The sequence below is a fragment of the Anneissia japonica genome, unplaced genomic scaffold (assembly GCF_011630105.1).
Source record: "Anneissia japonica isolate Jap-2015-1 unplaced genomic scaffold, ASM1163010v1 scaffold288092_len240290_cov174, whole genome shotgun sequence".
Lineage (NCBI taxonomy): Eukaryota > Metazoa > Echinodermata > Crinoidea > Comatulida > Comatulidae > Anneissia > Anneissia japonica.
Window position 1 is genome coordinate 158617 of NW_022688036.1, and position 25428 is coordinate 184044.

The window sequence follows — 25428 nt, forward strand, 5'->3', positions numbered from 1 at the left end:
CAAAGCGATTTGAGGTGATTTTTAACTACTTGAGGTTTGTTTTTTACTTATTCAATGAGGGGTGACTGGGTGGGACGCGAGTATTATTTTTTTCTTATTTCTCGGGGGCATCATCATTAAATACACCAAAATCATTACTACAGTATCATCATTACCGTTCTCAACACAATCGCTTGCCTCATCAAAATCATCCTCATTTTTAAAAATAGAGGAAGGGGTGCCACTGTATAAATATACTTTTTTGGGTGGGGGGAAGAGAGGGCATGTAACAACATTATCATTAAATATATCAAATCATTAACACCATCATTACTATAATCATCATCAATAAAATCTTGATTTAAAGTCTTATAATCATCATCAACATTAGCAGCATTATTACCATCATCATCCTCCTCACTACAATCTTACCATGACCATGACAATCACCAACATCATTAATCAATCATTTTCATCAGCATCATCATGAAATGTCTCATATTATCATTCCATCCTCATAACACACCGACAATAATATCAACAGATATTTACAGATATTTCATCAAAAGTATGAATTATAAAAAATTAGCTGACAAAATTGCCTACTCTTGTTGCTCGAACTTAGTTCAAGGGGAAAGACCAAAATGTCATCTTCATGATCACAAAATAATTTCACCATACTTAAGGTCTCTGAAAATTAAAGTTATTTTCCAAAAGTAGACTCAGCAAGTGAGGTGTTTTCAACGTACACTTACCAGTTTTTCTTGCATAGGACTCCACAAAATACAGACTCTGCACACCCTCCTTAGACTCCCTATCCAGACTCGACATGCTAGAGCTGCGTGACTGAGTAAATGAACTCTCACTTCGATCTGCTGAAACGAGCGGAAAACAAGAGGAAAGAAAAAAAACCACATTTGATTAAAATATCTATAATCATACAATCCAAGAATATAAGCAATAATAATAGATATTAAACTCTGTCCACACTGTCACATTTATTTGTCACGTAAAGTTTGATATTGTGGAACTTTAAAAGCCCTTTCACACTATCAAAAATTCTATTTTGGCAAGAACATGCAACATGCCTATATATGGTCATGATGACATCACATCATGACCATATATAGGCACATCATGACTTTAAACAGACAACAGTTTTTGATAGTGTAGACAAAGGTTTAGGACCCTAAGGAAGTTTTTACAACACCTATTTACATTCGTGCCATTTGATTGGTTGATTATAGTTCATTTCAAATTAAATAATAAGAAAGTATGGTGCATAACTGATGCTGCTTCTAGTCAATTTATTTTCCAATTCGCAAAGTAATTTTATTTCTAAAAAATATGCTGTTAACATAAGAAAATTTAGGTAGACTGCAAATTACAATCTTCGACAACTTAATCCAAAACGATGTAGCTGATTTGGGAACATTATTTAACAAATGACAAGGATCTTCATAGGTGTCATATAAAACAAACTAACAGATATTTCTTATTTGTACACTATAATAATTTTTTTCAAGTCTTGTAAAAGATGGAATGTTCCATTGAACTCAGCTACTCTGTTTAATGGAACATTCCATCTTTCACAACATAAACAATATTCTATACCATTGCATTTATTATTTTGTTTACTGTGTAAATAGTTGAAGCACTAGTCTCAGAACATGTACCCATATTTTTTGTTGGCTCACATTTAAACTATTTAATCCTTTTATGTCTTTCCCACAGGCAGCCAGTAATCTAAGATATAAAGAGACTGCAGCTTAGCTCAGTCGGCTAATCTGGTGGTAGCCACTGTGTGTGCACTGAACTGTGGAGATCTCTAGGTCCCCGGTTCAATTCCCATCGCTGCCTCTCCTTGTGTTTCAGCTGGAGGCCTGAAATACAATTTGCAATAGCGCACTGTCTTTTGGATGAGACGGCTTACGTTTAAGCCGTTGGTCACATGTGCATTATGGCCCATGTGCAAGTTAAAGAACGCAGTACACTCTTCGGAAAAGGGTAGGGGATTGTCTCCCGGTGTACTGCCCAATCACAACCACAAGGACCCCACTGATGTAAGTCTTTTTCTAGACTTTTGTGGGCTATCCTTGGTATTTACACCGAATAAATTATATAAATTAGAACCAATTGTAAAAGTCAGGTTGTGAGGAATATGCTTTAACTTTAAAAAGCTTACACCTGATAAAGACGGCTTAGATTTAACGCTACAGTGCCAAAAGTCACGTCATTACTATCAAACTTTATTTGACAAAAACATGTGACATGCCTAAATATGGTCATGTGATGAATCACATCATGACCATATATAGGCACATCATGACCATATATAGGCACATCATGTCTATATAAGGGTATACAACAGTTTTTTTTGTCAAAGAAAATTTGATAATCTGGACAAAGCTTTAAAATGCATTATAATAACTCATGAATATTTATTATATATAGAACCTTTTCAAATTGGTATTTTGCCTACGTTCCTTGTATACATATTTACGCAGGTCAAGGAACAAAATACCACCTGAAATTGAAAATGTCTGAGCCTATCTACATTGTTATTGGTAAAATATTCATGAGGTATAGCAAAACAAATGCATCATGGTATTATTCAAAATCCTATCTTGCAAGATGTTGGATGATTGAGACTGCTGCGCAGTGGTGGTGCCAGTGGGGGCAGGGGGTTTAAGCCCCCCCCCCCAATTGAACAAGTCATGTCCCCTCATCGGGTAGTCAGACCAAAGAAAATTTTAAAATAGGCCTACACCAAGCCAAAGAGTGCCATTTCTAGCCATCCAAAGGTCCCTATTAAAAAAAAAAATCTCACTTGGAAGGGGGAACCCCCTTCCAAACTCTCCTCCTCCTCGGGCATACAAGCTCAAGCCCCCCTCCTGTCGAGGGATGGATCCAGTAGGGGGGAGCACATGCCTCCCGTTTTGCCACTGAATTTTTAAATTTCAAGGCATATATTGAAATTAGTGCTCCCATTTTCTATTCTGAATATGTTGTGACCCCCCCGTTTGAAAAATTCTGGATCTGCCCCTGCTGTCAGACAACTTAGTGTTAGTCCCAATCATCCAGCAACTTCTCCTCAAACCAGGTTAAATCTGTATATAAAAAAGTTTAAATACCTAATGTACATTGGCAAATAGGCATGCACCAATGTTGTACACTTTATATATTGTTAATACACATTTTCAAAGTTAGATAAGTTAAACGTTTTAGTGCACCAAATTAGTACTGGTTAAGTGATTGCTGGTTATTAAAAATGAACAGAAATTTACTGTATTCAAAACACATAAAAATACTAAATCAGAGATTAATTGTAGATAAAAATATCTAAAATCAGTTAAAGGGTTTGTTTCAATCTTTTAAACTGTTTATGTTCTTTTACTTCCAAATATAAAAATCTATAATGTACCAGAAACCTTTGTTCAATATTTCTGTGATACAACAGACCTAAATATTTATATCTGCATATTTAAAAAAAAAAAAAAAAATGGACATATGTACATATAATGAACAGAGTAGTGTACTTAATTAAACAATTCTAAACTACTGTTTGGAATATTAGTTAAAAATTTATTGAACATTTCTAAAACTTATAGAAACTGAAAAATATTGAAATATTTTTTTCTATGAAAGTTCAAGAACTTAATATTTCAATAGTTTTTTTTTATATTGTTAAATATATAAATTAATAAGGATGCAACAGTTAAACAAATGCATGTCAAGAACTAACAATCCATGTCTTTGTTCATAGAATCAACCACATGCAGAAAGTATGTATTCCGGGTTCAAAACAGAGATACACAAACATCAGCATTCTGATCAAAAATCAGGCTATGAATTCAAATTATTATTTTTTTTTTTTTTTTTTTTTTTTTTTTTTTTAAATAAAATCTCATCACAGAAATATTGAACACGATTCCTTACATGCATGGCAAGAAAACAGGAACAATTCCTAAATGGGATCACCAAGGAAACGATTGCTCGAACAAGAAGCAGACGATATTGCATGTACTGTTATACACATGCACTTCAAGGTTAGATGGAGTTCACTTAAAAATATCTCAAAGTGTAGGATTATCATTATCATAAGATTTAAAGTTTTCATACATGGATTTCAATTTCCCAAAAATAAAAAATCCATATAAATATTACAGTATATTATATTTCCTTTGGTGTAAAGTCAATATATTCTTTGATATGTAACTTAATTATGAGAAATATATGCCAATGTAACTTTATCATAATTTTGCAATGTAAATTCAGTATGATTTGGCATTTAGGGTCGTTAATTGTGAAAAAATTGTTAATAAATTATTCAAAAAGAAAGAAGATAAATTAGATGAAATTGTTAGTAAGTTATTTCTAACTTGATGTGCCGTGATTTTTAGTACAGCCAATATCATTGGACCACAGAGGTAGAAGCGACGCAAACATAGTACCGCAGACCAATGAGGAGTAGAATTCCATAAGTTGTTACCAGTCAATGCAATAACTGGATCAAAGCTATAATCAGTAGCATACAGTGAAAAGCCGAAGACTGTGAGGATAATATAGACACTAAGGTGCTGATAAGGTAGATTCCGATTAACACAGAGTGCATGGAATTAAGGTCCCTTCAGTTATGCTAATTATCTTCATTAATCAAATTAAGAAATCAAGATGAGTGAAGAAAAAAATTAATGAAAAGCCAAAACATCTTGATAAAAAAATGTTTTGAAGAAGGAGGCAGAAGTTTTAGCAAAGATGAAGGCGTAATTTAATGTAAATGTGCGAAAAATGGTACTTGTATGATAAAAGCAAAGTATAAATGAAGAAAAAATAAATAAAATGAACAAACATAAACTAGACATTTAGGCAATTAACAGATTTCATAACAGCAACAGAAACATTTCAGTTATGAAACAGATAAAAGAATTATATACATCAAAATCATGATTTAAATTCAAACCATGCTTAGAAATTTTAGAACTGATAATTGTCAAAAATTGTTTTCTTTAATTATTAATTATGTCTACTTAACTGAAATTGGCTAACTGGTTATGCTACTTCATTTGAACATAATATATTTATAATCGGTGAAAAGAGCGGTAGCAATTTTAATATACTTTATTGAGCACATGTTTTCATTCAGGCAGTGATTTTTAGGTAACTGTGTATATATTTAGTTGTATTAACATTCTAAATAAGGTTTATATCTTTATTATTTTAATACTATATAATTACAATTTATCTTCAAATAAGCATATATATCAACACTTATTAATGGAGCCCCTTTGAGAATTATATTTCTGATTTGGCACAAATAAATATATTTTATTATTATTTTTGGGACCTTTAATAAAATTCAATGTCATTGATGAAGTCATTATGTATAATTTCTGTTTCTTGACGTACAAACACCAATATGCTGTTTGTCGTCTACGTTGGTCTGGTCGGTGTGAAGCAACTACATATTATAATGACCTTTGGTCGCTAATTTATGTATGTTGATGGAGTCCAAGGCGGATTAAAAAAATTTTATATTGGGTGACATGCGAATATCCTCGTCTAAGCAGTTCCATCCGAAATTATGTATAAAGTGTTTTAATTGAAAATAATCAGCTTTTTACAATAACTTAATTATTATATTAATATTATTATTTACTTGTTACTCCTTAATAAAAACAATAGTGTACATTATAATGCACAAGTATCCATCAAAGATGCTCAGAAGACTAGAGAGTTATTAACAGTTGGTTATTTTAAAAGTTCCTTATATTCAGTTAATTTAATAATTAAAATAATGTTGACCTGTAATTTAAACTTCAAATTGTAGGGTAATTAAAAAGGTAAACGAACAATCAGCAACCCACCAACCAAATATTATATTACGTTTATGATAACTAAGAATGAATATTCAGTAACTAAATCTAAGGAAGAACCTTATATATCATTTTTTATGAACAAAATTATAAAATTTTAAAAATCTACGAAAGTTATCACAATGAGAACAAAATTCACATAAATTACAAACTGAATGATACAAGATTAAAAATGAATGAAAAACAAATGATAAATACATATAAATATATATGAAATGATGATTGTCTTTTGCATGCATGAAAGGGAATGAATCTCATGGAATGACTTAGTAATAATGAAGCTAGAATGTAATATGTGCATCTATATGATAATCAATGATTTAATAATTAATAATATTATTATTATTATTATTATTATTATTATTAATATTATTATTATTACTAGTACAATAATTAATGTGTATTTTGGCATTTGAACTATTTAAGTCCAGATATATAATTAGACAAAAATAGTATTATTATTAATAAATATTCCAATTTAATCAAAATATAACTTTCTTTGTAACTATTTGTTAAGTTCAGTTAGTATAATTAGACAAAAATTGTATTATTATTATTAATATTCCAATTTAATCAAAATATAACTTTCTTTGTAAATTATTAAACATTAATTTTGTTAGAAAATATATGCATAATAGATAAAGATTCCAATATTAGTTATATTATAGTTAATCTTAAAAATGCTAAATTAAAAATATAATTCTGGTAAATATTTGTTAAACATACATTACTTGTTAAAAATAATTAAGTTATAAATAAGCTACACTTAATAATAGGTAGAATTTATTACACTTATGATGTCATATGGCATTATATACTTATAATACATCTTATAAATAATAGAATTATCAACAATATTAAATAAATAACATTCTTCGAAAATTATTTGTGTTAATTTAAATAATCAAATTAATAATAACAATATTAATCTATGTAACATTTACAGTCATATTTTGTATTGGTTAATACCAAATGTGTATATTTAATGGCAATTGTTACAAAAAATAACATTCTTTGAAAATTATTAGATATCAATTTAAATCATGAAATTAATAATAATAATATTTATCTACTGTATGTAACATTTACAATGATATTTTGTATTGGGCAATACCAAATGTGTATATTTTATGACAATTGTTTCTATCTCATTAGAAAAGTAGAGAAGTTTCGCTCTATGTACGTTCAGTTAGAACAATGTGTCTGTGGGAACTATGTACAAATTACATCAGACTTGGACACAGAAACTATGTCTGAAATGTAAACATACCCATAGCAAAATTTATCACCAATTTTAACATGATAAATTCCCTCTTTAGGCTAAGTAATTTTTAATCCAATCCAATCCAATTCAATCTTTGACTTATTTCACCAATTTGGTGTTTTAATGTATGACCAACTTTTATAAGTAGCAAAATATAGCCTGCAGATTGGTTAAAATGTTCACAGAAATTGATGATGTCAGCCCATATTCTATTTACATCCACACATTTTATTGTAAGTAGCGAAGCCTCTCTTGTGATCAGTAGATAGAAACTTGTGATCAAAGTGGGATGTACCATTTTGTTTGAGGTGATTGTACAATGGAATGTACCATTTTGTTTGAGGTGATTGTGCACATGGCTGAAATGTGTGAAATGTTCTGGATGTGTTTCCTTCTCTTTCAAGACAGAAATGTCATGCATTGGCAATGAAGTGTATTTGCCAAAACATAAAGCAAAAAATAACGCGTTTCATTTCGAACATAATAATTGGATGAAAAAAAGGGAAAAATGAGAAATGAAGATAATTGGACAAAACTGGAGGGCAAGACCTTGACTTCCAAAAAAGGAAAATGTACTCCGTGACTGACTTAACAGGCCGCTAAATATTCCTCCTCCACCACCGCCTCCACTGCTATCGGCACCATCCTTATCTTTATCCCCATTAGCTCCTGCATCACATGGATTAGACTGAGTTTTCGTGACTCTGCGTGATGTTTGGGACTTACTCCTAGTTAGTTTGCCATCAGTCACCGATTTCATCTTCTTAGCGTTGTTACCCGTCGGACTGACGCAAATTCCATTTGGCTAAAGCAAACAGAAAAAAAATATGTTTTTAAAATTTCTCTTCTAATTTGTATCATACAATGGTAAGTGAATTGGAGGTGATTTGATCTTATTCAAATAAAAAAAAAATTCTGACAAAACAAGTTCAATACAAAAAAATTATTCAAATTATATGTTCAGAAAAACAAATTTAAAATCCTGGAAACTATTAAATTGTAAGATGGCTTATCCACACTAAGGTCCAACTACATTCTAACTTGCGAGGCTAAATTTCATCCACATTTAGAAATGCAACTCTAGGAATGGAGGAGTTGCATATTTTGTATGATTAAATCAAATAAATATGGTTCTTGCATAAATTTTATAGCATTCACAAGCAGTCAGCCATATGAAATTCAGAGGAGTCAACTTCCAAACGAAGAAACGGCTTAAATGACAAGCTTCCGAACGGTATTTCAGAGAAACGTTTGGAGAGCTTGTCAAATAACAATAGAAAACGTGTTTGACACGTTTCTGTCGGGGATAATTTGTAGATTGGCTAAAAATCTTTTCGGCATGTAAATTCAACTTAACAAAATTTGTATTAAATGTTTGGATATTTATACGTAAATAAATTTTTTGTCTTAAATGAATTCTGACCTGTTCGGCCGCAGCAGTCGCCCCTGAAGCTTGTCTAGACCGTTCGTTGTCCGTCAATTGTTCAACAATATCTCCTAGACTCTGCGGAACTTTGGGTTTCTTCGGTGACCTAGGGGTGCGTTGGTACGGGTCAGCCGACCCATACAGATTAGGGGTACCCATGTGTAACAAGCATGTTTTTTGTATGTAATCCACAATGACCAGGCCGTTAACTGTACCAAAAGCAACTCTACAAACACAAAACATAAATTTGGTTATCATATATCAGTATTATATGTTTTAATAAGATACCTGTATCTAAATGACAAGGTAAACACAGATATAGTAGTGAAGCTGCAGCTTGAAGGTTAATGATGCCTGTCTTCCAAACCAAGGATCCTGGGTTGAATCCTGCGAAAACCAGGGGCGGATTGCTACGTTCTTAACTGGTAGTCTCAACTCCTCGAATAAAGCCGGCTTTATCACTTAGAGGGTCTTACTAAAGTCACTCTGCTAAGTCCATTGCTATGAAACAGTCTTCGCTTAGACCACTTTGAGTATTGAAAAGCAAACAAGCACTCAATGGTAACAAAAAATTGAGGGCTCTGTTATGCTTGCATATTTATCAAAATGAATGTACATAAATGTAGACCGGTTATTACATACGAGAAACTTTGCAGAATATTTGTTGTTCAATTCTTAATCTTTGACGATCTAGGCCTATGTCTAGTACCTGGAACGCCATGATGAAAATGATTTAAGGCCATTTTAAGGTTCCCCTCGAGTAGGCTTTAAAATTAGAGACCGCGGTATAGCAATGGGCTATCACCATACACCAGTAGAGACATTACAATTATAGCCGGCACAATTATAGCTAAGCGTTAAGACCATCTAAAACCCACTTATAGCGATCCACCCCTGGATTTGTACAGCTTCACTTCAAAAGACTCATTATGGACCTAGTTTATAAATCATAACTTGTACAGTGGAGAACACAGAGTGATACAGAAGAGGTTTATCAGTATATTGAGATGGTAGTAAAAAAGGAAGCAGACTTGAACAAGAACTAATTAATGTTTTAATTTGGCCTATACACTTAATATTAAGCGACTTACAGGCCATAGAACGAGTTGATCTGAAGGCATGTTACAAGTGGCGGTGGTTCCCCCTCTGTCCACAGCAGTTGGCAACAAAGATCGGGTTGAAAACCCATCGTGTACTTCTGTGGACTGGATTTCACCCTCAGATTTGGGACGCCGTCACGCATACCCTCCCCTGAGCTGGTACTCGGTTTGTGAGCACCAGTACTGGGGTTGGGGCTTGGTGGGGCTGGCGGTGGTACACTGTTGGTGGTAAGGCTTCCTGTGCTGTCAGCGCTGAGGGTACTTGTGTTACGCTTGAGCGAGTTCGGTGGCATAGGTGGTAGCTCAGTTTCGGGTGTGTCTGGATCTTCTACCTCATATATAATGGATACTTCCAAAGTCTGCAGAAATATATTTATTATAACAAACAATACAATATTAATAATACACATTTTACAACATTAGTAATGAATGCCAACAACTAAATAAATGCCTAATCATTTATTCTTAATCTTGAATATTACATATATAATTCCAAATAAAATTCATCTTTATAAACAATAATAAATTGTGCAAGGACATTTTATAAATTTAAGTTTGTTTACTTTACAATTTTACTTGGTTGCTTCAAATTTGTTGACATTTTAATTAACATTGGATTTATTTTAGATAATCACAAGGATAAGAATGGAATGCATAAATTTAAAAAAAAAATCCAGTGAAACATAGCCTTTTAGTCATAAAATAAATTTTAGAGAGTGTAGCATGTTACTTCAGAGTCTCTTGATGAGTCATAAATGATGACCTAGGAAGCACCACTTGGTCCAGTTGGGGTAACCTCAATTACAAGAAAAAAACTGGCTCAATTATCAGAAGATTAAGATCCCACTAACTTCTGAAATACATACCGAACTTACAGAGGCCTAAGGCCCTGTTCAGACAACCAAAATTTATCTGTCAGCCTAAATGATGACCTCACATCATGTCCATAAATAGGCACAACTGTGCTATATATGGGCACACAACAGTTATTTTTAAATAAAATTTGATAGATTGCAAAGATGCTAAAATACTAAACCTAAAGGATGCCACTTGATTTTATTGAAAGGCGGCCTAAAAATGAAAAATATGATAACCGAAGGTTCTAAACTCACCATAATCTCACAAGATGCCTCCAGCTTACTGAATCTATACAGGAGAACGTGACCGCTAGCACCGGCTACGAGGAGGATGCGACTCTCTGGACACATGGTAACTTTCTGTATCGCATACGGTTCTTCCTCGCCATCAAGGCTTTTATGCTGCTTTCCTCTCTCAAAGACTTTTGCCGTTTTCAGTTTGTACAGCACTTGTAATGTCACTATCATCAAAAGACATAATAAAAAATAGTCAATTCAAAAAATGCTGTAACATTAATATATTGATAATACTCTCTACTGAAACATCCTACAGAACTTAAACAATGCATCATCATGACAAATCTTTAACAATTTTAATATGATTATATGCATCACTTACCTTGTGAAGCGTCCCAGAATTTCAAAGATCCATCTGCATGGCTTTGATACAAATGGAAAAATAAAAATTTGTCAAAAGTTTATCAATAACATAAAGTGCAATATAATGTTCAAATTTTAAATATTAAAAAAAAAATTTAACATGAACCAATTAAAAAATCCAATTTTACACACATATCACAGATGACCATGCAGACAGCATGATTCTCACCAGAAATACTCCTATGCTCCTAACCCTATCCAGCCACCTGGATTAACCACCATCTCATATATTACTCTTTCACTAATGGTTATCTCTCATAGATGGCACTCTCTCTTTATATGGTCATCTCTAATAGTAATAATCTGTCAGAATAAACAAATATTGACTGCTCATGAGAAGAATGGTGAAATCTATATGGCCCTCGGGAAGATAGGCTACGGTTTGTCTATACATTACAGAGGGGCTACAGATTTCACTGTTCCCCAAATCTAGAGCAGTCAATATTTGTTTTATATACCTCATACATAGATTCTGCGAAACCTAAAAAAGTAATGCAAACAGTACACACCAAGTGGGCCTAGCTTAATTCCTAGGCCTAGGCAATCGAAGGGCCAATCTCTCTCAGCATTGTAGAGGTTGCGTCTCCTTTACTGTTATATAGCAACGCGGCCTAAAGATTGCACATTGATAGTACTTTCTATTGCCCGCTTCTTAACCAATCAAGATGCCTAGAATCTATGTATGCTGTATATGAATGTAATATCTAAATAGACTGGCATCTACCAAAACCAGCCTCTCACAAATGTTCATATCTCATACATGGCCAGCTTCATAGAGTCAAAAATAGAGTTTAACTATAAGATTTTATTTATTCAGGTTTGTATATATTACTATATAAACACAGACCTGTGATATAAATTAAAGAAATGTATTTATTTTATATGAATACCCTGTAATGATGATCTCTTGGTCGCTGCTCCCTCCGGTGCCCCATTGTCCCCCTTTTATTGGCCAATTCTGTGAACAAAAAAAAATCAAAGAAAATACATAAGTAATATTATTATCTTAAATTTATATGGCACCAAATCAAAAGTATTCCAATGACACTGTAACACTGTTATCCCCACTGGTCAATGAATAACCTACAATGCCAAAACAACAGAGAGTGCAACAATTTGCTCACTGGAGAGTACATCTAGTTGTGCGAGAATAAATTGAGGGAGGGGGGGGAATCAATGGAACATCCAGAAGTTACCTATTTACACTCATAAGTCTCTAGAGAGATGCTAATATAGGTAAAATGCTTTGCCTAAGAGAATAAGCAAGGTTAAAACCTCGACAACTAGCCAAAAAATGCTCCCTCCAGTACCATGACCTCTATCAAAATGAAGGTCACTGACTGAAGTCTACTAATAGTATTATATTAAAAAAGTTGCTTGGCTTTAAAATGCATAAATACACCACACTCAATACTGGACATATTTTAAGTTTCAAATTTCAAAAGGAATGCAACATTTTCTCGACTGACCTTTTTGCTGTAGTTTGTTTTCTTCCTGCTGCTGTTTGATCCGGCGGAATACAGGGCCGGAATCAGATCAGCGGGACAATCGGCAAAGTATTGTACACAGGTTACAGGCGACTCATGCAAATCCATAGGGTATGGGTTCTCAAAGCATGGATACCTACGTCAAAGAAACAATTGCTTGTAATGTAAATTATATATTATTATTATTATTATTATTATCATATTTTATTATTATTATCGAATAAAAGAAAATTTTGCAATTCGAAATGTTAAAATAAAATACAAATCTTACTTCCAAGCTTTCGTTACTATCTCAGTAAATTCTTCAGGGAAGATGATGTATTCACACAGATCATATGATCATGTGACAACACCTTCTGCAGTACTGCCGGTGGCTCGTATCTATGTAAATACATCAGTTTCCCTGAAGAAGTTGCTGAGATAGTAGCGAAAGCTTGGAAGTAAGATTTATATGTTATTTCAACATTTCCAATTGCAAAATTTTCTTTCAATCGACATTATGAGTATTGGAATAGTATCAAATATTTTTGATTATTATTATCATTATTATTATCATTATCATTATCATTATTATTATCATTATCATTATTATCACTATTATTATTATTATTATTATTATTATGATTATTATTATATTATTATTATTATTAATTTTATTATTATTATTATTATTATTATTATCATGCTTATCATCATTGTAATTACTGTTGATGCTCTCTATGGATTTCAACACATAATCCAATTAAAATAAAAATATATATATTTGTAAATGAATAACAAAAAGATAGAATTGAAAAGTATAACAATAATCAACAGTGAGTGTAAAAGATCAAATGCACAGAGATCACTATGCTCAAACACTCAAGAGACAGACTAGTGTTTGCTTAAACTTGTAATAACATATTAAAATTAATTAAAAACATAAAATCACAGCCAAAATCATTCAAGAAAAATTATATATGGCTCTGACCCCTTATCCAGATTTTCCTGGCAATATTTGAAACGTTACCAAACAGAATAAAGTTACTGTAATAATATGATTAAAACACAGTTACTATAGTAACTAATAGTTGTTGATAGTTACCCTGGTGATGTAAGGTCAACCACCACAAGGTCATTGTTGAGCAGCACCAATATGGCATATGGGTCTTGATTCTCAGCTGAAAAAAAAAAGCAAATCAGTTAAGGTTCCATACATATGTGACAAAGACAAGCCAAACCAGTCACTCGTCGCAAATCCTGTTTCCTGAGATAATGGCCAAAACATGATGCAATGTTAACATTTTTGAAATCTATTTTATTTCACTAGACTAACATTTATGTATCTATATATCATGCTCTGCTGTTTATTTTCCTCATTTTCAATGTTAAAACAACAATTTTCAACGATTTGGTGACGGTTTCTGCCCAAAATCATGAACTTTGAAGGCTGATTTCTCAAATACTGTTCTTCAAACAGCTGTATGTCTAAACTTCTGTAACTTACCGCTAGGCCAGGGAGTTTCACAGAGGCTGACAAAATCAATGACTGGATACTCCATCTCAAGAACGGTGGTATTCTTTCCCTGGATAATCGTCACACACGGCGTGCCTACGCCCCCCTTCTCCTGACACAGACCCCCAGAGAACACTACATAAGGATCACTAAAATCAAGAAATAATGAGACAAAATTATTCTTAAACTTTTGAATTAGCACATGTGAATGGTTTATACAAACATCAAAAAATGGTTGCTTACCCTAATTTGGCAGACTTCCATTCCACCTTCATTATCGGTGCACATGGATCCACAGGCTTTCCCCCTTTTACAGCCACTTTTCCTGTTAAGAAGCAAAAAAAATAACAAAATATTCCTCAAATTTATTAGATTTCCTACTGTAAAATATTTATATCAGAGGTTCCAAGATGGCAGCAGATACTTAATTGGAGATTTGGTTTCATTATCCATCTAATTGTACTTTGCTGCGAGTAGTTCCAAAACGATCAGCTGTACCACTCCCCAAGATTCGTAAATGGTGTCGTTTACAAAACCAAATTTAAGCTACACATGACAAACTATGACATTTAAAAAGCTATGGCTTCACCAAGTATTTAATACTGTACATACCATGTGGATATGTGACACTAACAGGCTTGCTAGGGGACTTGATATCCCAGCAAGTTAGGGAGCCATCCGTGTGGCTGCACATAAACTGACGGCCTTCAAAATGCCAGCAAATAGAGCGAATCGGTTGAGCTCCATTGAAACGATTCTCTGCTGCTTTGATACGAAGGTCCCAGATCACAGCAGTACCAGACTCAAAGCCAATTAGCAGCTGATTTATTTTTAAAAAGAAAAAAATTACATATACTCTTTTAATACTGTACTTACAAACTTACTTATTACTTATTCTTTATCATAAAAAAATAAATATATTTCTATACCATCACAGTATTATTACTTAGCATTATTAATACTTACAGAATAACTAGATCATTACTCATACCATATTTACCAACACTGCACTAAAATATTGTCATTGTTTAATACTGCTATTATTAATGACAGAATTATACCATCACTTACGCAAGCCTGATTTCCATAAAATTGCTACATGCTATCTGAGACTTCTTTCAGCAATACTGAGGAGCCTTCCAAATTGTGTTTATTGCAGTGCATCTACTACAGTAAAAACGCTGTGACAGTGTAGCAATTTTATGCAAACCAGGCTTTCTTCTCATTAATATTTACATTTTAAAAATAATGCAAAAACAAAAGATTACAAAACAGCAAATACAATTCTTGTTGAAGAGTTTGTGTACCTTGTTTTGATCTGTGGGACAGTCGCTCAAATGAATAACTGGGCCTGGCAACGTTTTTCGGGATCTACAAAAGACAAATATTGAAACATTTAAAAATTGCACAAGTACATAAACTTATGTTGTACAAGATGGCATTCCCACAAGTTTACGCCATCATTCATTGTGGGCTAATTTCATTTATTCTTTGAACAACACATATGACACTGCAAGTAAGTACATGAAATGTCATATGTTCACGCTATAATATTACTGAGAATACATTCATCCATTATGTATAGTCAAAAAGCAAACATCCTGAATTTTCTATCTTGTAATTGGTTGTAAAACAGCATCCAGGTAAATACCTAGACTTGCCTATTGACTGTTAAGAAGTACAAGCAGTATACTTGTTCGTATCACATAAACTATTAACATGAACAATGCCATTTGCAATGTCAGTGAATGTCTGAAGATGTATGTGCTAATGTATCTAGACACGCCCATTGTCTATTAGAACATCATGTATTGTGGCTATTCAGTATGTAACAAATAAGATGAGAACAGCGTATTTGTCATCGTTCGGTAACAAATGAGATGACAATCATAAGAACACCTTTGTGGGTGTTGATGTGGGTGTCTGTATGGGTCTTTGATGTATGTTGTTGTATCTAGCCACATCCATCTAATGCTATAACATTTTGCCAAGTATAGATGTCTTAATCATGTGGGATGTAAAGTCATTAATGTACCTTAGTATGCGTCTCATGCAGCATATAGGCTAATTAACATCTAGACACATAATTGACTGTTAAAAACTGTACTGTACATTAGTGACTATCCAGTATTAACATGCGATATGACTCATGTTGTGTCTTTGTAGTGTTTGTGTGAATGTCTACATGGGTGTCTCAAATTAAAGATGTATTATCCCCTAAAAATGACAAAAAAAAAATAAATAAAAAATTATTTTGAAATTAACATGCTCATTGTGTAGTATACTAGATAGAAATAATAACAACATTTGACTGGAAGTTGATAAATTCTATGCTACTTCAAAATGAGCAGGTTAATTTCAAAAATGATTTTTATTATTTACTTGGTATTTTTCATGGGATAATACATCTTTAATAGCATGACCCAAAAGCTCTGTACACTATCAAGTTTACTTCAAGAAAATAAAAAACTGTTGTATGACCATATATAGTAATGATGTGCCTATATATGGTCATGATGTGATGTCATCAATACCATATTTAGGCATGTCACATGTTTTTGTCAATATAATTTGATAGTCAGGACAGGACATAATGTAAGGATACACTGTTAGGACAGAAATTGTGGATCCAATATTAGTTGTTACCATGTTACATGACACTTTAAGCATCTTTGCAGGTATTTAAGTGGATGTGAGTGTCTGATGGACAATGAGGTGTGACTGGATACGCCACCTTCAGCATAAGCAGCAATGAAAGCCTTACTTTTCCCCCAAAAGAGCATAAAAACACCATAAAATACAACCAGAGAAAAAGGCAATTGCCGTGCTACCTCAATATCTATAGCAATCACACCAAAGGGACAGTGTTTTGGTGATACAAATTAATTAGAATCATTATCATTATCATATATCATAATGAGAGCAGCTTAGCTCAGTTGGCTAAACTGGTGGTAGCCACTGTGTGTGTGCTGAACCATGGAGATCTATAGGTCTCCGATCCAATTCCCATCGCTGCCCTCCTGGAGTTTTAGCTGGAGGGCTGAAATACAAGTTACGATAGCACACCGCCTTTCGGACGAGATGCATTCTGTTGGTGCCGTGTGCATTTGGCCCATGTGCACGTTGAAGGATGTAGTATACGCTTGGATAAAGAGTACAGGATTGTCTCCCGGTGTATTACCCAATCACTACCAGAAGGACCCCTCTGGAAATTAAGTAATTTGTGAGACTTTTATGAGTAATCCTTTGTGTTCACACCAAATAAATCAGTGATAAATCTTGAGATGGCAGCATCTCAGTCTTTAGTCTTTAAAATTTGTAGATTATTACACATATGGAACTACAGATGCCAAATATGAATAATTTAGAATCATGTTGCAGGACTAAATGTCCTATTTAAATAAGAAAGCATGTACAGATATTCCAAATCAAGTCATCCATCCATTTAGAGATATTTAGATACAGCTACCAATATACACCCCATGAAGGGGGGCACTATATCACTTCCTGTACCCAATATAATAAAAACACTTCAAACAATGAAACAGAAGTAAATATACCATCACCTAAACCCAGATGCCCAAAATACCATGACCCTAGAAACAAACAGTACAGTACAAAAAATGCCCACAAAAATCTTGGAAGCAGAAATACAGTGCAAAATAGTAGGCCCACATCCCAAGCTCCAGTGTAAATGTTCCCTGAATAGCCGAACATTCAGTTACTAGACAATCTCGGTGATAAGAGTATTATCTTCAAAGTTCACAATGTTCTCCAAAATGCTTATTAATTAATCTTCCAAACCAAAAAAAATTTTCTTTGTAGGTTTCTTATAAATGCTGTATATCCAAATTATACTTTTCACCATTTAAATGAAACTACCAAATTATCTAAGAATAAATACTTCCGAAGATAAATTTGACTTAATAGGTGGAGGTCATGCGTTACCTTCTAATTTCAAAAGATTGCATTCAAATAACAAAATGCCAAACCTGCAATATTTGCCGATGAAGCAACACATAAGCCAGCATATATTCCACACAAAGAGAGGCAAAAACAATAAAAACATTTGTGAATAATTTGCAATCCATCCTATATGTTTATGATGAGTCTTCTACACTTCTTATCCTTAGCAAAAGCAGAGCTAAATTGGTCTCTTTTTTTTCATTGTTAGCGAATAGTTATCATTACATAATTTAAACTTACTTCAGCTGCAAAGTATATCAGATTGTCTAAACTGCAGTAGTGATAAAGATGGCAGATGAAAAATAACAAGAAAAAGAAACATCAAAAAGGTAATTAGGCAAAAATTGTAATTTGTATAAAACCGCACATACTAACCGGGGAAAAAAAATCAAGATTAAAATCTAAAAAAAAAAAAAAAAAAAATCAATCAGAATCCTTTGTGTTCAGCAGTAGTGAAATGAGGAGAACATCTCTTGAACAACTGATAAGTACGGCAACACGGCCGGAGAGAAGTCTGTCTACTCAGGGAAAAGTGTCATCACTATAAACTGTGAACTTGCATTAAATATGTTTTGTGAAATATTGTAATGTAATTAGAAATGATATGTCACATAAAGTATGTCTCAATGTGCTTCTGTTTTCTGTTTTTTATAGTAGATGTAGTGCATAAACCATGTCTCGCTGCACGTAAATAAAATTTATATGGATAAAAAAGACCAAATACAAACAATTTAAAAACTTAAAAATTTCTATAATTCAAGCTTATCTTCATATTACTTAGTCACACTTCCTGGAAATTTTACATGACTCAGTCATCACAATTAACATTTCAATAAAATAGTAATAGATGAAAATGGGCAGATGACATCACAATTAAGGCAGATAGGTGGCAGTAGACAGAGTCAGTCACTGAGTTGGATTTACTTATTTTATTTAATCTTTCATTATACTGCAGGCACTTTAAGTACTATAGTACTGATTTTCGAAGTGGTACAGTGACGAGAAACATATACAGTAGTAATAAAACAAAGAATAACATAAAATTTGAAAATATTATTTCTAATGATTTTGGAATGAAAAAGTCGACATCTCTTCAAAATTAATTTTTAATTTGTGTGGATCAGATATTACTAGTACAAGATTTCCAGTGAGACCAGAAGTGGGGTTGTGAGATGAGATAATGAAGACATTGGGTATGGCTGGAAGTAAAGCACAAACAAAACATGAGGCCTTCACCTGATATTGAGTTGGCAATGGTGATAATGATTATGATGATGATGATGATGATGTGGATAATATTGATAATGTAGATGATGATTTTGACAATGTTGATGATAATGAAGATGATAATATGATAAAGATAACAATTTATTAAGTTTAGATGATGATCAGAATGATGATAATAATGAAGATGACACGATGATGATGACGATGATGATGATGCTGATGCTGAGAATGAAAACTATGCTAATGAAAATGATGATGATGGTAATGATTTAAATTGACAGAGATAATGATTTTAATAAAAATAAAAATAATGAAGATGACAGCGGTAGCAGAGGTGAAAGGTAATAAATAATGACAATGATGAAGAAGAAAATAGTAAAGAATGAATGAAGTAGATGATGATGATAATAATGAAATGACAATATCCTAATTTATTAACATGTTGTAATACTATTTGCATTTTGTTATCTCCTTACAATTCAATAGCTTTGTTCCAATTGATCACGTATCCAGATAGAGTGAAGGACTCTATGTTAGCAATATGGATGTTACCTCGCTCTGTCCCAATGTAGAACCACTTGCTTTGAAATGGTATGTGACAGTAGGTGATACTGAAACAAGAATAAAAAGAAAAAGTTACAATAGAAATCATATAACCACCAATTATGTTATAGAACAAACACACTATGTTTGGCAAATTGGAAGGTCGAATGGTTAAGGCAGCCTCAGCGCCTTGAGACATTTCATTTCTTTAGTCATGAGGGCCAGGGATATGCCAATAAGTGAACTTAATCACTGTCCTACGTGGCATAACCATTTAACAACGGGGGACTTAATGGACCAGTACACCGGGGCAACCCCCTACTCTTCTCGAATGATGTACCGGGTTCTTTAAAGTGCACACGAGCCAAATGCGTACACTGGGCCTACGGTTTAAAGTCCTTATCCGAGAAGACTTGTTCCACCACCGGAACCATTGGCGAGTAAGCCGTTCAAACCAGCGCCGATATTAGAGCTGAAGGTTACAGTGCCCCTGACTTAACCGACTTAACTATTTTATTGTGGGAGGCGCTCCACAAATATCCTACCATTACCATTAGGGGAGGGGCGTCACAACGTACAGCAATAATATATCGGCGCTGGTTCAACAGTACACTCATCTATGGTTCTGGTGGTGGAACAAGTCTTTTCATTTAAGGACTATAAACAGTGAGCTCAGTGTAAACAATTTGAATCGTGCACTTTAAAGAACCAAGTACATCTTATGAGATGTGTAGGGGTTACCCCGGTATACTAGTTCATTCAGCCCCTGCTGTGGACAAGCAAGAGTAGTTGGTACCAGTTTACCGGGTAGCTCAGACACAACAAGACCCTTAGGGGAGAAGCAAGTTACCTGGTTCATTCAGCTCCTGCTGTGGACAAGCAAGAGTATTTGGTACCAGTTTACCGGGTAGCTCAGCCCTTAAGAAGCAAGTTACTGTAAGAGCCAATCCACGCCTCAAGCGCTTTGAGACCGTTTCGGTGTAAAGGGCTATATAATTCTACCTACAGTACATGCAAGTTGTGTTTTTAGGCATCTATTTTTTTCAACAGGTCCTAAATACGCCTAAAAACTATTTAGGGGCCTGTAGAGAAATTGACATTTTTTTTAAATATACAGAATGTATGTAAACTTATATGTTTTGGTGTCTAAATTGAAAAGCTTGCCATATTTTTGTAGTTTTATAATTTTAAATTCCAGTTTAAATAACAGCTTAGGAAATAACAATAAGATAATATGGATGATGATGCTATTGCTAATAATAATAATCATAAAGTAATAGTGATAATACTATGGCAAAGCCTACACCAACAATAATGATCTATTATGCTCTGAATATTTAAGAATAAGAATTAACGTCACTGAAGAATTAAAGAAATAAGAATATTTTCTTTATCCGGGTCTTGAATCCATTAGAGAACAATGGTTGCCAATTCAGTCGTTAGGTTTATTATGAAAATAGATAAATTGAATTTATTCTTTGTCAAGGGGCTTTGTCACGGCCCTTATCATATCCACCAGATAATCATCATATTATATCCACTGTAATGCATTGATTTTCCGAGTAAATTCAAATCATATCAATTATCAGTGATATTTGATACCAAGTGAATACTGAAATGTTATTGTAGTATAGTATAACCACCTACACACAAACCACAGTCTTTGTAGTGAATCTAATATCTATTCACTCACAAACATCAATATAGATCTCTATACACTTTACTGTTCCAAACATATTTCATAATAATTTTATTATTTTTTTTTAAATACACTTTATCATTTCTTTTCTACTAACTTATATATATTTTTGTAATTTCTTTTTTCTTTCATGGATTTTTTAAATTCTTTTTTTAAAAGTACACATACTGTAGTTGTGCACTTGTTTTTTTTTTAAATTGACTATTACATAATAATACAAAAATTATGTACAGTACTTATTGAGAAAATAATGTTAATCCTTTCAGAATTTTATCATTTTACATTATATTTCTACTGTTTACTATGTGACACTTTTTATGATTAGGCCGTACTAATTTTAAATTTTTGTCTCACAAATTTCCTGCTTGCAAAAATTTATGTGGAATGCCCTTTTTTCTAAATATGTTTCAACAAAAATATTTTTATTATAAAAAAATTTATTTATTTAATCATAATATTTTTATTGTTAAACTGGGTTCAAAAGGCCCTGTACAGGGCTCTCTTCACTTAAGAATTATAGCGTGTCAAGACAACATGTTGTAGGATATTATAGGAGGTTACAATTAGAGCGAGATTTTTTTTTAAAGAAATAATGTTTCTACTTTTTTTAGACAAGAACAACGCGCATGAATTAAATAATACGCACAGGAGATTTGAGACAAACAATTACAGGTACATTAATATGGCCTTATTGGTTTACAAATCGAATCCCAAGACAATTCATCATGCCATATTCAATTACGATAAACTATCCATGTAGCCTATAAACTGAAAAAAAATACAAATTATTGAATTTATTAAATTGTTGTCATTATCAACCAATAACTCGTGAATTATTTACATTTCCTTATTGAACTTGAGAGAATGTAATATAGCAGGCCTCTTCTGACGCAAATTCCACATGTTGAGACTGTTATCAGCACACACAGTGACAAGAGCACCCTGAAAAAAAAGAGAAACAGTTACTGTTACAATATAGTTTTGATCCAAATGCAAAATCATATGATGGAAATACTGTAGAAATAATAATAATAATAATAATAATAAAGTAAGAACTTATATAGCGCCATTTAAAAAACCGAAGTAATTATCAGTGGCGCTTCATGTTATTGTTGGAGTAAAACCTTAAATAGAAGCCCCGAGGGCTTAATCTGAGAAGTAGCCCATCTCGAATTAAAGCCCCTCTTTAGGTTGCAAATGTAGTCTCAAAAAGAAGCGCATGGGCTTCTCTTTCAGATAGTACAAAATATACACCATACATGAATTTAAAAAAAAAAAAACAAAAAAACAAAAAAAACTACAAGCTTGGTTTATACAGTAGTTTAGGCGATTTAATGCCGGTTAATACACTCCATGATACAGATTGATGATACACTTACAGTGGCCCTATTTATTGTTTTTTTTTGTTTTTTTTTGTAGTAATTCCCAAAACTTACATTTTGAAAAGAAGCCACCCTCTTTACTTTGTAAAAATAGCCTTGAAAAGAAGCCTATCTCGAGAAAAAAAAGAAGCCCAGGCCTTCAATTCGAGGTTTAACGGTAGTTGGACAATTGAGATAAACAATTGAGGATGAAATGCAGTGCAGACAAATACCGTATACCTCCAATTCAAGACTACTTTTTCAAAGAACGAAGTAACTATCTTCAAAACATTAACACAAATCTAACCCTTTAATTGGAGACCGAAGCAGAGATCACCTATAGTTTTCAGGTCGCAAAGGTAGTCTTGAATTGGAGGGTGCATAGCAGATAGCTTGACAACAGTAATAGTATAGAACCCTGATTACTCTCTCAGATGGGTGCAAATAGGAGTAGAAGGGGTTAAATTTATAGGAAGTTACAGACACACCTGGATCTTCCCCTGTTGATATGGATGCTGCGACATCAATATCAAGGACTATCGGTATTGTAATTAGCAAAAAGATATAAATATGGAAGTCTGTTTTTCGATAGATGGAGGAATAAATCTACCAGCTTTTTAGCAATCATCATCGCCTCAGGATGTGGCGAAAACAAGGAATAACAACAGCGACAAGAGGTGAATAAAATTTAAATAAAATTTACATATCTATAAACATTGAATACATTGTGGCTTTGTATTTGATACTACTTTTCTAGAGCATAATTAGGGCAAATTATTATTCATGATGATTATATTTCAAACAAGTGCCAACAGGAACACTTTGTTCCCACTACAGGCAAATATAATGGACAAAAGAGTTGGATGTTTTCCTGGAATCTGTGATGAACAGTTGGCATGTGTATAATTATTAGATATGAGGTTGTTGTTTTCATCGTTGACCTGAATAAAAACAATTCAAAACAACCAGTTCATTCTTCCTGCTTTTGTTCTCAATAGCATTTTGAAGAGAGCCTTTCACCACACTTTAATAATGAACCAGTAAACCAAGTGTCTTTTTTGTTGTATAATTTCCATAAATAAATTCTTGTATTATTGCAAAATCACATGATGAAATAATTTCCAAAATCATGGATTTTGTATGGTTTCTATATATAGATTCTGTCATATTTTCTATGAGTCCTAATTTCATTGAATCATAATTCAATTTATATTGTTTCCTAAGTATTTTATTGTTATCTGTGATGAACAGTTGGCGGCATGTGTATAATTATTAGATATGAGGTTGTTGTTTTTATCGTTGACCTGAATAAAAACAATTCAAAACAACCAGTTCATTCTTCCTGCTTTTGTTTTAAATAGCATTGTGAAGAGAGCCTTTCACCACACTTTAATAATGAACCAGTAAACCAAGTGTCTTTTTTGTTTTATAATTTCCACAAATAAATTCTTATATTATTGCAAAATCACATGATGAAATAATTTCCAAAATCATGGATTTTGTATGGTTTCTATATATATAGATTCTGTCATATTTTCTATGAGTCCTAATTTCATTGAATCATAATTCAATTTTTATTGTTTCCTAAGTATTTTATTGTTATTGTAATGTTGGTGTAAGTATGAATCAGTTTCCACTACAATTTGAAATAAAATTACACCATACTTAAAAATTATCTCAATCGTGAAGCTCTGTCCCGATATCATATTTTTTTTGTTAAAAAAATATTTTATATGCCCATATATAATCATGATGTGCCTATATATGGTCATGATGTGCCTATATATGGTCATGTGATGTCATCATGACCAAAGGCATGTCACATATTTTTGTCAAATATAATTTGATAATCAGAACAAGCCTTTCAGGTAAAAATATGTTGGAAAAACTATTAAAAATCATGAGTGTCACTCTGTATACATATTTTTATTGGAAACTATTTATAATATTAAAGATTATGCATTTAGATATTAAATGAACTTGTAGATATAATGTATGAGATCAGGTTAATAACTATACCAGACCTCAGACCACCTAGCCAGTGTTGCTTGATCAATGGCTGATCCAGAAAATAGAGCAGCCGTTCCGTGGCGAAACAACATAACTTGAAATTTTCACTTTTGGATAAAAATAGAGTTAAAGTTTGCATATTGCAACTTGGCTATAAATTGTCGTACCCTTTTTCAAATTTTGCAGGATTGTATATGTATAGACATTGTAATTACATGTAAAATTTTAACCGTTTGTTTATTGCAAAGTTATTAGCGATATTCGCAGATAAGCCAGGCTTGGTATTGTTGCAAGTGCGACATATTTTTTGGAATTTATCACATTTGGAGCAATCACATGCATTATCCAGCTTGTTCATACGTCGCGGTTAAGATTATTGATATAAAAAAAACCAATAACTAGTTGAATTTGCCTTGCCAAACTCCATCAGCTCAAAACAATTTTTGAATACAATTCCGAAGCAAAACAACGTACTACG

General features: G+C 32.8%; 1 protein-coding gene across 8 annotated transcripts in view; it reads right to left on the bottom strand.

Annotated features, from left to right (window-relative positions):
* LOC117121201 (syntaxin-binding protein 5-like) overlaps positions 1 to 25428 on the bottom strand; it is a 73613-nt gene that overhangs the window by 16988 nt on the left and 31197 nt on the right. For 2 of the 8 annotated variants that reach the window (XM_033266357.1, XM_033266373.1), the window contains exons 4-18: positions 22421 to 22521; positions 19814 to 19948; positions 15452 to 15515; positions 14757 to 14964; positions 14388 to 14469; positions 14136 to 14293; positions 13734 to 13809; positions 12632 to 12785; positions 12053 to 12120; positions 11122 to 11162; positions 10758 to 10963; positions 9637 to 10004; positions 8543 to 8771; positions 7846 to 7924; positions 735 to 851 (exon numbers count right to left, since the gene is read on the bottom strand). In XM_033266357.1, coding sequence (XP_033122248.1) covers positions 735 to 851; positions 7846 to 7924; positions 8543 to 8771; positions 9637 to 10004; positions 10758 to 10963; positions 11122 to 11162; positions 12053 to 12120; positions 12632 to 12785; positions 13734 to 13809; positions 14136 to 14293; positions 14388 to 14469; positions 14757 to 14964; positions 15452 to 15515; positions 19814 to 19948; positions 22421 to 22521 — 2086 coding nt within the window. Of the gene's footprint in view, positions 1 to 734; positions 855 to 7668; positions 7925 to 8542; positions 8772 to 9636; positions 10005 to 10757; positions 10964 to 11121; positions 11163 to 12052; positions 12121 to 12631; positions 12786 to 13733; positions 13810 to 14135; positions 14294 to 14387; positions 14470 to 14756; positions 14965 to 15451; positions 15516 to 19813; positions 19949 to 22420; positions 22522 to 25428 lie in introns of all 8 variants that reach the window. The other 6 variants (XM_033266351.1, XM_033266367.1, XM_033266338.1 and 3 more) reach the window with 3 other exon arrangements.